Below are 16,817 nucleotides of genomic sequence, written 5' to 3'. Positions count from 1 at the left end.
GGTATATCCTGCATGAGAGCTTATGGTTCCTATTTATTTATATTTCCCATTAGGAGTTTTGTTCAGTTCGGATCTGTGATTTCATCAATATAGAGAATTCCCTGTCTGTAAAATCTCTCCCCACATGCAGATTTAGCCACTCATTTCTGTTACAGTATCAGAGAGTTGATTAGAACACTGAGAGGTCAAGTGACTTGTCTATGGTCACACAGCTGGTATATATCAGAAGCAGGGCTTGAACCCAAGTCTTTATGACTCCATGGTTGGCTGTCTATCCACTATTCCATGCTGGCTCTCTTAGACATGTTTTTTTGTCTAGGTTCCTGTAATGATGTAGTAAATTATCTGGGCTCTGGTTATATCTACTTGCCTCTTCCCAAGCCCTAAAAACAACAGGGATTGCCTTGAAACTTTTACATTTTACCTTTGATCCTTGGATGAGGTTTGAGTTGGATATAGCACATCCCAAAGATCATGGGTATATCTTGTACCCTAGGTAGCCCTGGCTTTAATACTAATTAGCTTATATGACTTGGAGTGATTCACTTCTCTTCTCTGCCTCAGCTTTGTTATTGATAAAATGAATAAATTAGACCCAGTAATCTCTAATGTCCTAGGAAGGAAATGTTATGACCAATCATGTGTGAGTTTTCTCTTATTCTTACTGCAAATATGTCACCAGGAACATGTGATGCTTCTATAAAAATGACTTTATTTTAACTTGGTTATCTTCTCTGCTCTCAAACTGCTTCATTCCCCCATCCCTAGTGAATGGCAGGACATCGCAGAAAGCAGAAAAGTATACAGGTGTTCCAGAGTAGCAAGGATACAGCGAAAAGTCATTTTATTCAATAATTAGAACTCAGAGAAGGAAGAAGACCATGAGTGCTAAGGAAAACATCTAAGTTCAAATTCAAGTTCTGTTCATCTCAGTTTCATCTTTTTCAAAAAGAAGAGATTGGGCTAGATCAGTGATTCCCAAAGTGGGCGCTACCGCCCCCTGGTGGGTGCTGCAGTGATCCAGGAAAGCGGTGATGGCCACGGGTGCATTTATCTTTCCTATTAATTGCTATTAAAATTTAAAAAAAAATTAATTTCCAGGGGGCTAAGTAATATTTTTTCTAGAAAGGGGACGGTAGGCCAAAAAAGTTTGGGAACCACTGGGCTAGATGGTCTCAAGTGCCTTACAGCTTAGATATTTTCTGCTGCTTTGTTATTCTTTTTGTACCCTTAGCACCTAGCACAAGGCCTTGTACATTTTAGAGAGGTGGGGCGGGAATAGATAAGACCTGTGATTTTCATAGAATCAGGAACTCCCTTTGAGACAATTTCAACCAATGCAGTTTTAGGGCCACTGAGATGTGAAATGACTTCATCAAGATTGCACAGGTTAGTTATAGAGCTGGGTTTCAAATTCAGGTCCACTCACTCCAAAACCATTCCTCTTTCTACTGTACATCATTGTGCCTTGCACACAGGAACATCATAAATGATAACCTTTTGGGGCAGCCAAGTGGTTCAATGAATAGAGAGCTAGGCCTGGAGAGGGAAGCCCTGGTTTCAAATTTGGCCTCGGATATTTGTGTATCTGATGTATCAAGACAGATACTACCTATGTGACTCAAGGCAAGTTTCTTACTTCCAATTGCCTAACCTTTACTGTCCTTCTGCCTTGGAACCAATACTTAGTATTAATTCTAAGACAGAAGGTAAAGGTTTCTAAAAATAAATGATCAATGAATTAAATTCTAAAGTCTCTTCTAGTGCAGATAATCCATGATCCTACAAACAAGGAGGAAAATCCTAAATGGGATCCATAGTATTTATATCCTGAAGTAGTGAAAAGAGTACTGGCTTTGGCACAAGAGCATGTGGGTTTGGATCTCAGCTCTGCCTCCTTTACTTAGAATATCACTTTCTATAGAAACCATGTTTGATCCCTGGGATGTGGATGGAGAGGTGCAAGTTATCCAGAAGAGTACCTTGATTTGGATAACCACAGAGAACACCCCTCCCACCATATCCCAAGGATCACACATGGTTTCCATAGAAAACAATACTCTAAGCAAAGATAATTCTAAGACCTTCAGAAAACAAGGGGGAAAAAAGGATGTGTGGGACAGTGGGGACAGTGGGCAGAGATACTGACTCCAGCTGATACAAAGATGCTAATTATCTTGACATTAAAACTTGCAATATGCCTCTGGCCCTCAAAGGTGATACCCAAGCAAGATACTCATGCTTGCTTGGCAAGGAAACATGAAGGAACAAACCATGGATCAGAGATGAAGACCAAGAAGGAACCACAGAGGCCATCAAGACTTTTTACAGATGAGGAAGCCAAGGCCTGGAGAGATTAAGAGAGAGTAATTGGCATATAGCCATGCTTTGAAACTAACTCCTCTGCCTCCAAGTCCAAGATTAGTTCCATTGTAGGTGATCCGTCTTGCCAGTGAAGGCTATGTTACCCATTACAAGCTTTAGGATGTTTGGTGCAGGGCAGCAGCCATAGGGATAGAAGATCCTACCAAAATGGCATTTAGGAAAAGTGATTGCCTAAGAGAGGCTTTTACTAGGCCATCTGGAAGGATGAGGAGAAGGCAATTCAGGATTCTGTAATGCATTCAGCCCATTTTGGCAATCAAAGGAAGGTTCACTGTAATGACATTTTCACCTTTAAAAGTGATAGTTTGCAAACTCCCTATGATATTTCACACACACATACATACATATATCACTCTCCGTTTTGTTGATTCATGCTAAAGCTCTTGTTATTTATAGTACTCAAGGCAGATGAGCAGGCATCAGGGAATGGGGAATGGGTATAGGGAGGAACAAGCCATGAGGTTGCTGTGTTGCTGAAAGGCCCTCAAAGCAGTATGATTCCCCAAAAGAGGGAGGATGCTATGAAAATTAGAAAACAGGGCATAATATGGAAATAAGTTTTGCATGACTTCACATGTATAGTCAATGTCAAATTTCTTGCCTTTCAAGAAGTGGGGAGGGGCATAAAGGAGGAAGAGGATTTGGAACTCAAATTTTTTTTACAATTTTTTGGAAATATTTGATAAAATAGGATAAAAATCTATTAAATAAGTATACAATAAAGTATATAAAAAAGAAAAAAATGAATATCATACCATTTTGAGATCGTTTGAGTATTTTAGAGAACATCTACTCCTTCTTCATTCTATAAATGGGAAAATTGAGACTCAGAGAAGATAAGTGATTTTTCCCATAGTACCATGGCTACTGGGTGGCAGAACCAAGATTCCTGAGAGATAAGCCCCATCTTCCTCAGTTCTTCACATCCCATAGCAATAATAGAAGCTAGCATGTATATAGTCCTTTATAGTTTGCAAAGGAAAATTTAGAAAGTTTGTGTGGGGTAGTGAAAAGAACACTGGTCTTAGATTCAAGAAACTTGGTTTTCACTCAGCTAATTATTAGCTATGTAACCATCAGCTATAAGAATTTTATAGTAAACTTTAAGGTTTGCAAAACAATTTGCAAATATTATCTCATTTTGTCCTCACAACGATCCTAGGAGATAGGTGTTAGTATTATCCTTTCTTTACAAATGAGGAAACTAAGAAAGATAGAGGTTAAGCGACTTGCCCAGGGTCACATAGTAAATTTTGAGATGTTTTGAATGCATTGTTGTAATGCCAAGTTCGGTACTATCTACTTCACAACCTAGATGCCTCAAACAAAACATGTAACTTCTAATAACTTTGGTTTCTTCCTCTGAAAAATGGGGACAAGCATAGTATACTCTTTTCTTCACAGGATTATTGTGAAGAAAGTATTTTATAGATGGCAGAATGCTTATAGGGTCATATGTTCTTATGAGCCAGTTCTGCACTTTTGGAGCCTCGTGTAAATGACTCTTTCTGTGCCAATGAGTAGCCTCTTGATGACCTAACACTACTCTCTACGATATTGTTCTCAGATCTTCTCGAATCTTTCCATTATCTTGTTCCCAAGGAACAGACTTCGTATACTTGTCAGGTTCTCACTTAAGCTCTACTGGTTTGAAATTCCCATAGTAGAATCCAAGTTAGGGTTTAGACTCTCTGCTGCAAATCTGATTTTGAGGCCAGCTTTGTCCTATATTATGCTGAAGTCTGCAAACCTTTTAAGGACTGTGGGCCAAACTCAGGGTAAACCTGAGCCAAGTTTCCAGGAAAATTGGGGACGATTTTTGGTTTCTGAAAGAAACCAGGAGAATCTTGGGGACTTGGGCCCAGCTGAGGGTCAGTGAGAGTCTGGGGTTTGCTAATGTCTCAGCTACAAGCTCGTAAGGAGAGAACCCATGTGAACCCATATAAACCGACATGAGTTCACACAGAACCTTTGGGATTCAACGCCATGAAGTTCCCTGCAGCTGTGCGTTCACGAAGGCCACCCTATGCTCCAATGCCAGACACATTTCCACTAATAATACTGCCGAGTGACCATACTTCCTGGACCTTCTCCTGTTGGCCTGTGGGAGTTAGAGCAAGAGGCCCCCTTTCTCTCTCAAATCCTGTTTCCTCTCAGCTGTTTTATAATCATAGAATCATAATCATGAAATGTTGGAGCTAAAAAGAACCTTAGAGGTCAAATCCAACACCCTAATTTTATTTTTATGGTTTTTAGTCACTCTAATAAGACATTTAAAGTGAACAAAGACCTTTCCTTACAATAACACCACTATCTGGCTGGTATGATTATCATTATCCCCATTTTATAGACAGGAAACAGAAGCACAGGCATACCCATGGCTTGCCCATCTATGCTTCTAAACTATCTATCTAATTGTATAATCCAGCCTAACAGGTCAGTGTTGCAATCTCATAGTCTATGCAAATAGCTTGCAGCTCTATGAGGCATGTTGGCATAGTGGACAGAGTACTAGAATTGTAGTAAAGAAGCCCTATGTTCAATTTCCACATCATCATTTATTAGCTTTATAACCTCAATCCAGTCACCTAAACTCACTAAGCATTCGTTTCCTCCTTGTAAAGACAATAATAGTGTCTGTCTTACAGAATTGTGAGAATCAAATGAAATAATTCATATAAGAAAACTTGCAAATATTAAAGCAATATACAAATATCAGTTATAATTATGACCCCCATAAGCTACCAAAATTTTTGTTTTTCTTCTATGTTCCTTCTGGGAGACTGAGTAAATAAAGTGACTTCAGTATAGCTAACCAAACAGGCTTGAAATGAAGCATCATACTCATGCCATAAGTTGGGTATGATCCTTCCCAACCTAATTCATGTCACAGACTCATAGAGGAAGAGACTCTAGGGGCCATTTAGTCCAGTCCCTAATATGAAGGAATCCCTAATATAACATACCCGTCAAGTGGTTTTCCAGCCTCACTCTAAAGACTTCCAAGTAGTAGAAACTCAACTCCATTAACATTTATTAGATGGCAAGCTAGGTCATAAGGTTGTTTCTTTCTTCATCTTGGTTATAGCTATATTCCATAGTTTAATTTAAAGCCTATAACTGGACTTTGTTTTTTTTTTTAAACAATCTGAGGAAATCATTAGATAACAAATTAGGCTGAACTTCCCATTCATTAAGGACAAGCCAGCTGCATCTCTTAGAAGTTTCAGTTCTCTGTCACCTTCATGCTTTTACTACTGAATCCTTCACTTTTATTTTCTTTACATAGCTAATGCCACACTCTGCATAGAGTAGATACTAAATAAAAATCCTGATTAACTGGCAAAGTTATATTTTTCCATGCCTAACTCTGGGAGATTGGCAGGGCAGGGTGATCTTCCCTAAATAAGGAAACTGAACCAAAGAGGTTAAATGAATGAGAACCAGTTTGTTGGGGGTGGTGTTCAGAGTGGATCATTTAATTTTGGAGGGACCTAGTTCCCCTATAACCCTCCAAACCTGTACAAAGAAAAGGGAACCTACCATGTCTTCTTAGGAAATCTCAAAGGATAGACTAGATTGTTGTTTGGGTCAATGGGCCTTATAAAGGAAAGGAGTGTTATTACCAATCCAGGCAACTGTATTTGTGGGGGGGGGGGGGAATTACTTGTATGTTAGGAGATGGGCTAAGAGACATTCGAAGTTCAGCTCCCAGAAAGTGTATTTTGATTTCCATGAAGGGAAGTAGCCTGTATGGAAAATGAAGGGGATACTAGAACTCCCCATTTTTTTCTATTAAAACATATTCTTCTTGAAGACATGAGTTAAGTTTTATCTAAATTGTATATCTTTCCCTCCCCTAGCAACTGGTAGCATGGAGAATAGCGTGATGGGCTAAGAATCAAGAAAATCTGAGTTCATATCTGACTTCTAACTAATATTGGACAAGTCACTTAACTTTTGTTTGCCTCAGTTTCCTCAATTCTAAAATGGAGATAACAAGAGAAACTACCTCTCAGAATTGTCGTGAACATCAGATGAGATAATACAATACTTGTAAAACGTGCTTAACATAGAGCCTGGCACATAGGAAGCATTATATGCATGCTTATTCTCTCCATGCAAACTCCATCTTGGAATTGAGCCTAAGTATTGGTTCTAAGGCAAAAGAGTGGTAAGAGCTAGGCAACTGGGATTAAACAACTCTCCCAGGATCATATAGTTAGGAAGTATCTGAGGCCAGATCTGATACAGGTGCTGATAAGGCTAGGCAATTGGAATTAAGTGACTTGCCCAGGATCACACATCTAGGAAGTATCTGAGGACAGATCTGAACCCAGGACCTCTTGTCTCCATGCCTGACTCTCTATCTACTAAGCCCCTCAGGCACTGTTTTTTTTTTTAAATCCCTATAACATAGTGTTGGCATTTGGTTCATGTCTAATAAATACTTATTGATTGATTGTTTGCTCTCTGTCTCTCAGGGTCGTGGAAGTAATGTGATTCATTGTCGAAAGGATGGCACTTGGAGTGGTTCCTTTCATGTCTGCAAAGAGATGCAGGGCCAGTGTTCCCTACCTGATCAACTCAACAGCAATCTCAAGTTGCAGTGTTCTGGTGGCTATGAAATAGGTATGAGGTGGCGGGGTGGTGGTGCTACTTTGGGCAAGTATGGAAACCCTACCCCACTCCTGAGTCAAATGAAATAGAGATGGTGCTGTTGGTGGTATACTCTGGTGGGACTGGGTCTACTACTTGTTCAGCATAGATCCTGGTGTGCCCCATGATGCACCTTGGAATGCACCTCATCCAAAAGATCACTTTGTCTTAGAAGATTCCTCATTTGAAGTGTTTCCAGGATTTGAAATTCCTCTGACGTCTATACCATCTCAGGCTTCATATCTCTGCCTGTTTTTTCCCGATTGGGCTTAAAGATCTAAAATAAAGTCTGTGTAGATTTAATGATACAAAAGTCACAGTGAAGAGGCTTGAACTCTGTTCCCTACTTCAGCCACTAACTGAATGACCTTCAAGAAGTCATGAACCTCTCTTAAGTCTATTTCCTTGTTTATAAAATGGCACACTATTTGCATCACCTTTCTCTCAAGACCAGTGTGAGAAAAATACCTTGCCAACTTCAATCATCCAATGCCTTTGGGCTTTGGATAAGGGATATATAGAATTTTAGTTAGATGTGTGAGGTGTTCAGGGAGGACTAGTACCTCGAGTGTGAGGGCTTGCTGAGCCCCTTTTAGAGATGTTCATTCACCTTTCGTGCCTACTTGTCCCCATAGTACCTGTGGTGCCAGGAAACTGTAGAAATGCTCAGTAGACTCAATCTGGTAAAACCATCTTGGCATTTGAGCAAACCAGGTTGAAAGGAACCCATAGACCTCAAACCCTTTGCTGTAAGCATGTAAAGACTTCCACCCAGCAGAATGGGTAGATGAGAACAATTTGTTCTAATGGCCATGAAGGTGGCTAAAGCAGGTGCTATAGAACCCCTAGAGCTTGGTCAGATATAGAAGATACCAAGGTCATCCACTGCATCATGGGCCATCACCAACCTTTCTGACTTTTGTATTGCCACTGGACTTGGATGACTAGAATAGAGAGTAAGACTGATAACTCTGTGCAACTCTGCCTCACTTAAATCCAATGCACACGTAAGTTAAGACATCACCTTGTGATGCCATTGGATCTCTTTGAAAATGTAGGATGAACAGTAATATAGAATCTTAGTTATAGAATGGAAGTTTGAGGTTATCTAATAATAGAATAATAGAAGCTAATCCGTCTACATATTGGTAATTCAGAGTGGAGTCACTAATTAGCGATGAAGAAAAGCTTGGAGAAGAGGACATACTTTTAATGTTGATAAAGTGAATACACTAATTTATGGGGACATGGGTATTTCCCCTTAACTTAGGACATCTTCCACCCTTCCAGAGCTTTGTGGGAGGGCATATTTGAATTTCTCCATGGCCAGTTCTTACTTGCTCTGAGCCTCAGTTTCTTCATCTGTAAAAAATGAGGGAGGGATAAGAAAAAAGAGGGAATGGCACTCATGGCAGGCAGCTAGGTGATGCAGTGGGTAGAGCACTGAACATAGACAGGAAGATTGATCTTCCAGAGTTTAAATCTGGTCTCAGACACTATGTGACTCTGGACAAGTCACTTGACCCTATTTACCTCAGTTTCCTCATCTGTAAAATGAGCTGGAGAAGGAAATAGCAACACTCTAATATCTCTACCAAGAAAATCCCAAATGAGTTAGACACAACTGAACCACAAAATAATGCTCACACTACTTCCCTCACAGGCTTTCTGTGAAGAAAATACTTTGTACACATTCAAAAGCTCTAGAAATATGAGTTGTTGCTGTCATGATGTTCATCATTTTTATAGTTTCTTGCCCTGTTTGGAATTTTCTTTCTCAAGGAAAGGAAAGAAAAATATTTCCATAATGTTGAACATTTCATTTTTCTTTAACTACCCCTCTCCACCTCCTTCCCCTGCCCAAGGAATTTTCTGATGACCTAAAAATCTGAGAAGCAGGAGGCACAGAAAACCAGTTGCTAGCCTTATTTCCCTTCCTACCCAACACTCTTACCCTTGGCCTTGGACCTGCTTCTTATGGTTCTGAAGCCCTCAGCTCCAATCTCTTTGCCAAGCTCACTTTGGTACCTGATGCAGGACAAATCTGATCTAAGGTCACCTTGGACCCCATCCAGGAGTCCAAGAGAGAGGCATTTCCTAAAGGACCCAGGGCACCTCATTATAAGGCATCCTCAAGCAGGAGAAGGCCCCACAGCATGGCCCCTTGGGGCTGGGGGGCGGCGTAATATTGAGGCTCCAGTGGATTTCAAAACTGTCGTAAGTCATCAGAAAACTGCTGCCGTTCATTCTCTAGGGGAGGAGAGGCAGGAACCTGGATGAGATCACCACTCTGTAATGATGCCAATTACTACTCATATATCAAAACAATGCAGACCTGTTCCTTAAGCAGAAATAGCTAACTGGGAGGGGAGGAGGGGAGGAAAGGGAGGGGAGGGAAAGGGAGTTGGAGGGAGAGAGAGAACGCATTTAAATATATCTGCAGGCACAGAGCTGGGATCACATCTAATTTGACAATGCTTTTTACCCTTGAGATAAGATGACCTTTGTTTACCTCTAAGAGGCTGCATCTTTTTCAAGAGAACTAAAATCACAATCCCCTAATTCTCATCTCAGGACTCTGTCTACCTTGGAAGATCTCCCTTAGAAGTGATATCTTCACATGGCACAAACAATTGAATGGTTTGTGCCTGCTATATGTTTTCTTTTTCTTAAGAGTTATTTTTTACTCTCCTTTTTTTTTTTTTTTTTTTTTTGTCTCTTCTCTCATTTCATTTGTGACATCACTCTCCTCATTGCTCCTAACCTTCTATCTTTTTCTTCCCTATGCCTTCTGTTTTCTCCTCTATTCTCCATTTTCTCTTCCATTTTTTCAGGCCTATATAGGTATAGACAATGCCTTAAATTCATATTTTGGGTTTGTAAATGCCCAAATGGCCAGAATTAGAAGAGACTGTAGAGACCATTTAGTGTAACCATCTAACTTCATAGACAACTAGGTGGTAAATTTGATAAAGTAGTAGATAGAGTAATAACAATAATAAAAATCAGGAAGACCTTAGTTTAAATTTAACCTGAGACACTGTGTGTTCCTGAGCAGGTCATGTCACCCTGCTTGTCTCGGTTTTCTCATCTATAAAATAAAATGGAGAAAGAAATAGCAAACTACTCTAGCATCTTTGCCAAGAAAACTCCAAATGGGGTCACAAAGAATCAAATATGACTGAACAGAAACAGCAGCTCATTTTACAGATGAGGAAACTGAGGCAAAGAGGCTCTCTCAGGGCTATACAACTAGACTTGAAGTCAATATGCCTGACTCCTAGTCAATGCTTTCTACTACCATATCACACTATTTCTCAAAGCCAACACATACACACACACACACACACACACACACACACACACACACACACACACACACCAGATCAGAGAGGGCCTTTTTATCTGAAAGCACCTACAAAATAACATCCCTTGCAGAACACCAGAGAAACTCTCTCTCTCTCTCTCTCTCTCTCTCTCTCTCTCTCTCTCTCTCTCTCTCTTCTTTTCCAGGCTACCAACAATGTAGGAGCTATCTGGCCTTTGTTATATTTAGGGCCATATGTGCTCATCAATATTACCAGAAAAGGTAGCACAGGTAGAGTCAGAAGGCCTAGGTCTAATCCTGTCCTTATCACAACTGACCATGTGACCACGGGCAAATCTTTCAGTCACTTATTGGTATAGTTAGGAGCTTGAACTTACTAATTTATGAAGTCTTTTTCAATTCTCATATTCTCTGTCATAAGGTCGTCCCTTTCTGTTATCACATTGTATAATCCTGTGGAAAGGATTATAGCATCATTCTCTACCCTTCCTGTATCTCTAATCCCATCTACAAAAATGGGATGGGATCTTATATGGAAGCTGATAGCTAGCTTTCCCTCACCCCATTTTCAGAGAGTAGATCAAGAGAGAATGAATTTAGGTTATAAAAGGTAGGAGATTAATTTCCTGATCATGAGAAATGGCAAATATTTGAATGGGCAATTGAAGTAGGTATTTAAATACAACATTATGTGTCATCCCTCTTGGGTGTGATTGTGTACCAATGGTAGAGAAACAGAGTGATAATCTCAGAAGGGACTTTTTTCTTAATTCTATGATACTTTGCCCACCACGGAGGATCGTTCTCTAAGACATATAGTTCTGTTGTTAATGATGAGAGAACTGAAAAATCATTCCATGTGAGAATTAAGTTGAAGGCACTGGACATGAGTATCATGGAGAAGAGGAAACAGTGGGGCTGTGATTGCTGACTTCAAGTTTTTGAAAGGCTATCTTATGGAAGAGGGATTAGACTTGTTCCATTTAACACTAGAGGGGTAGAACTAGTGGTAGAAATTATAAAAAAGGCAGATTACAATCAATCAGCCAAAAACATTGACTCAGTGTAAAGGGAAGAAAAAAAAAAAAAACAACTTCCCCCCAAAATAGATCTGACCAACAATATAATAGGCTGCCTTGGGATGGGTTTAGAGATCTTCAAGCCAAGGGTAGATGACCTCTTGCTGAGATTTAAATCAGGAACAGGTTAGATTAGAAGTAGCTAGGTGATGCAATCTATAGAATCTTGAAATTAGGATAATCTGAGGTCAGATGGTAGCTATGTGACTCTGGGCAAGACACTTGAACTCATTGCCTGCCTCTGTTTCCTCATCCGTAAAACAGGGATGATAACACTTATATCCCAGAATTCTTGTGAATATAAAATGAGATGATATTTGTAAAGTTCCTGGGGTATATAAGTGCTTGTTTTTTCTTCTAAAGACCTTTCCAGTTCAGATTTTGTGATCTGACAGGCAAACACTGTCCTTCCCCAAGGGGAGGGCAAGAGTTTTTCCTCCTACTGTTCTGTGGGAGACAGTACACCACTTTCATTCCCCCCATCTGGTTTGTCCCCCAAGGGAGATCCAGCTCCTCCAGCAGCCCATTTGTGCTAGTTGGAGATCCCACAAGAGCTGCGCCTTTGATCATCCTGCTCGCTCTGTGGGCGTGGTGGTCAGAACCCCCGTGGGGTGGAGCCACAAGGTTCATCTCCCCATGGAGTGGTAAAGGGCCCTGTTGCGGCTCGCCACAGGAACCGCGCTGCCAAGAAGAAAGGGGAACCTACTCGCGCTCTGATGATGACTGATGAGATGGTAGGAGACCTAACCTGCTCTTTGCTTCTTCTCTCCTTTTCTGTCTGTCTGGCTACTCAGGAGCAGAGTGTGCCACCTCGTGCCTGGACCACAACAGTGAATCCATCATTCTGCCCATGAACATGACCCTCCGAGACATCCCCCACTGGATGAACCCTACACGAGTGGAGGTGAGTGGTTCTCTGCTTCTAACCTTCTCCACATCTTCACTTCCTGGCTTCATTAACAGAAAGTGAGACCTGAAGTCTAGCTCTTTAAGCAGAAAAGTGAAAAATAATGTGTTTCTACCTAATGAGACGACTTGGTATACTATAAAAAATACAGGCCTGGGAGCCCTGGATTTTAGACATCTTGGGCAAATCACTTCTTTTTCTTTTCTTTTCTTTTCTTTTTTTTTTTTTTAATGTTTACTTTCCATCTTAGAATCAATTCCGTGTATTTTTCCAGAGGCAGAAGAGCAGTAAGGACTAGGCAATGAGGGTTAAGTGACTTGCCCAGGGTCATAGAGACAGGAAATGTTGGAGACCAGATTTGAACCCAGGACTTCCAATCTCTAGATCTGGTTCTCAGTCCACTGAGTCACCTGTTGCCCCCAGCAACTTGCTTCTGTTCTCTGATGCTCACTTTCATCCTATCTTAAATAAAAAACTTGGATTAAATAACCTTTGTTCCTTTTAGATCTAACATTATGTACTCTATGTTCTAATATTCTATGTTCCTAATTCTCCTCCAGTCCTAATGTTCTATGTTCAAATATTCTGTCTTCTAAAGTTTCTTCCAACCCCAACATTCTATGTTAGACCATTCTGTGTTCTAAGGTCTAAGGTCTCATTCACCTCTATTTTTCTTTGACTCTATAAATTTCTAGAAGGAAAAAGGACTATTCTTTCTACATTTTTTTTTAAAAGTCACATCCTTCACAGAACCTAGCAATGGTCTGGGCCCTGAAGAGTAAATACCTATTGACTTGACATAGTCCCAGACTAAGAGAAACTCTGGAGGAAAGAGGCCTCTGTCATTCTTAAAGATTCAGTTTTGGCACTTCCAAGTAGTCTCCTCTGAGTAACTCAGCCCAGGCCCAAGGAGCTCATCTACCAGTGTCCCTCACTCCAAGCTCTAAGTTTGTAACTATAGGGATCAACACTAGAGAACTGCAGGAGAGTGCCATGGGATTAGGGCTTTTGCTTTCCAACTCCACTATGAAGAAATAGAGGGGAGCATGGAATCCATGGTTCCATATTCTCATTCATTCTCATTTTTTCTGGCTATAAAGTGAGGGTATGAGCCTCTTGGCATGGGAACTGCTTTCTGCCTGATGCAGATTCTTCTTATGGATAGACAGAAAACCCGATACAGAGGGTGTCCCATTTCTGAAACAAGCTGAGGTGACTAATTCAGATGTCTTACTCAGCACATCAGGTACTGGCCTAGACATTTTCCCCACTCTCTTCTCTAATGCTCCTTCTCCACCTCCCTCCCTCCAGTCTCATTCTTTTCCCCACCAAATTGACTTCCTTCTTTACCCCTTTTCTCTCTCCCCATCCTGGCCATTTCTCTTTTGTCATCATATAACACAAACATACATGTGGATTCCCAAACAAATGCAGAGCTCCTTGTTACTGTGTTCCAAAGCTAAGGCATTCGCTGCTTCTTATCCTTATCCTCCTCATCCCCTCATGTACTTGAAAGCTTCTGTGTCCGGTACCTTTGATGGCATATACACACGTAAACACACATACGTCTATGTGCACCGAGTACATATATAGACAGCATTTCTGCCTCCCCATAATGGAACAACAACTTCCCAGTCCCCCGAGTGTCTCCTTCACTCCAGACTCTGATTATGTTACTGGCCAGGCCTGTGTCAGCTTCCTTGGAAATCCTTCCCTCTCCTTCCCAATCCTTATCTCTACCAAATGGGCCCCTCTTGGAGCTCTAGGAATTAAAGAGATTTGTTGTAATTTTAGAACAAAATAAAACCAAGGCTTTGAAAGCCTTGAGTTTCACCCCCTCTACCCCAGCCCCCACCCAGTTCTCAGGGCCTGCCCTTCTTTATTGATACCAGTGTTCACAGGGAGCTGTAAGAGTTTTAGACCTCCATGGGTCCCTGGGGGCCTCATTAGCCAGAAGGAAGAAAAAAAAAGTGGTAGAAAAAGGGGTGGGGGGAGGAGGGTAAGAGAGGAGATTGATGATTTCCAGGAATACAGTGGAAAATATGGGTCTGTACTATGCCCTTGCCTCCCCTGTTATGAGAATATAGACTTAGGGCCATTTCCAATCCAGAGTGTTCCTCAGAATATCCCAGGGCCAAGCTATTCCACTACCAGGATGTCAGAATATAAGCATAATGGCAAATTAGGAGAAGAATTTCTCTCCAGTTGCTTTGAGTTGGTGCGGTTCTCCAGGTAAGAGAGTGCTAACTGGAATGGTATTGTGGGGAGAAGGTTTGTGATGAAGGGGTCAGGAAACCCAAGATCCAGTTCTACTCTAATGGAAGTGGAAATGTGGGCAGTGGAAATGTGGGCAGGTTAGCTCACATCCCAAGGCTGCTGATTTTTTTGGTCACAACCTCCATGGGCCTCAGTTTCCTCATCTGTAAAATGATGGAACTGGACTAAAAAGGCTTGATGGCTCCTTTTAATGCTAATGGGTTGTAATCTATGTTCTAACCTGTTTTCTCCTAAGATCTCTTTATGTTTGCTTATTCTATATTCTGATGTCCCTTTTAACTTTAATTTAAGATTCTATGATCCTATTTTAATGACTCCGGTGTTCAGTGTCTGTGAGGCTGTGGTACTTTGTCTTAGCAGATTAGAAATCACCAAGCCTACTCTGACTCCCAAGCAATGTGCTTGGTGTTTCAATTCCATACATTTGTCATACCAACGATCTTATATTTGTGGAAATAAGCAATACGGTTTTCTTGCCTCAAGAACTGAAAATGTCCATGTGGCTGTCATTAGAAATAGCTTCATTCATTCATGACTTATTTCAGCAAATCAGTCAGTGAATATTTATTGAACATCTATTATGTTATCTCTGCTGGAGAATTCAGGGGATAGAAGGATATAAAAGACACGGTCCCTGTCCTTGAGAAACCTACTGTTGAATAAGACAGACGAGACATAAACATATTAAAAGATAGAAAGCAGACGGTGAGTTAATGACAGAGCTGAGATTAGAACCTGGATCTCCTTCCTTTCAGCTCAGTTATCTTTTCCTCCATATCCCTCAATTTCCCTTGAATCAACCTGGGACGCAGTTTTCCATGGTTCTGGATCACCCCTGCATTATCTGCTTCCTTTAGTTTAGCAGCAGCTTCTCCTACACGTTTGTTTTTAAGCAATAAAGAAAAAGTGTTGGGGGACAGTTCACAGGAGAGGGGGCATGGTTGAGGTGTTCTCTCCTGCTTTAATGCCCAGGGCAATAAACAGAAGTGTTCTTGCTGCCTCTGGTGATATTCCAGATGTCTGTCCACAGTACCAAGAGCGTAGCTGACTAGCTGACGTTTGAGGGGCCTGCTCTGCGGTCTCCCTTGCTTGTGGGATAAACAACCCTGCCTTCCCCTTCTTAGCTCCCCACCCTCTCTCCATCTGTCCCCTTTCCCGTTTTCCCCCTGCACACAGACAGGCCCTGTAGTGAGACAGGTGGGGCACATGGAGCCTGAGTAATAGTGGAAAATCCAAGAGTGTCGGAAAGATAAACAGCCCCATGTAGATAGTATAAAAGTCCTTTTTCTGAACTCACGTCAGGTAAACCTCAAATGACAGAAACTGTAAAAACACACTGGAGTTCTCTTGCAGACGGATTAAATTAGCCCTCAAATAAACAGGGGGAGGGGCAGGGGCCATCAAGTCCCCACTTGATATTAATCCTTGTGTTTTTGAAGTCTTGAACTATTAGCAAATGCCCTCTTTGAGCCCCTACGAGCACTTGTCCTGAAATGTGATTAATGTCCCGTGATTATTTTCTATAGGGTGAAAGTAAGTGATTTCCCCCAACATCTTTTGATTTAGAGGAAAGGAGAAGGACTGAGTTGAAGTCATGGGAATGAAGAGTCAGGAAAGAAGAGAGGTCCAAGCTTGTTGATTTTACCACGACAGCTTGAGAAATAGAATTCAAAGGTTGAAGGGTCCTTCCAGATGCATTTAAGTGAATAGTCTGACCCCATCATTTGATAGCTGAGGGCCAGGGAGGATTATGCAGGATCATGGATGCAGAGTTGGAAGGCTTAGGCCATCAAATCCAACCACCTCATTTCACCATTGGGGAAACTGAGGCTCCAAGAGATTAAGTGACTTGCCTAACACGATTCAGATAGTAAATGGAAGATCCTGGATTCAAATTTAGTTGCTAAAACTCCAATTTCAGTATGCTTTCCACTAATACACATTAGAAAAGTTTGGCATTTTCTTTTTTTTTTATAGCCTCCTTTAAGAGGATGCACTCTGAATAAAGAATACTGCATCTAATGTCAGATTTAATAGATGTTTTTAGTTGGCTTGACTTTTTTTCCCTTTTTCTGTTTTTAAGGTGTTCAATAGGTGTAGGGAGGGGAGCATAGTGGAATAGGAATATATTGGGTGATTATGGTGACATTAACAGAAAATAGAGGGAATAGGGACTAAACCT

The 16,817-nt window shown here is 41.0% G+C and overlaps 1 protein-coding gene across 1 annotated transcript in view; it reads left to right on the top strand.

Annotated features, from left to right (window-relative positions):
* PAPPA (pappalysin 1) overlaps positions 1-16,817 on the top strand; it is a 293,056-nt gene that overhangs the window by 253,414 nt on the left and 22,825 nt on the right. Inside the window, exons 18-19 of the mRNA XM_044664273.1 lie at positions 6,870-7,017; positions 12,246-12,355. Coding sequence (XP_044520208.1) covers positions 6,870-7,017; positions 12,246-12,355 — 258 coding nt within the window. The remainder of the gene's footprint in view (positions 1-6,869; positions 7,018-12,245; positions 12,356-16,817) is intronic.

The sequence above is a fragment of the Gracilinanus agilis genome, chromosome 2 (genome assembly GCF_016433145.1).
Source record: "Gracilinanus agilis isolate LMUSP501 chromosome 2, AgileGrace, whole genome shotgun sequence".
NCBI lineage: Eukaryota > Metazoa > Chordata > Mammalia > Didelphimorphia > Didelphidae > Gracilinanus > Gracilinanus agilis.
This window is presented reverse-complemented; position numbering and strand designations above follow the sequence as displayed.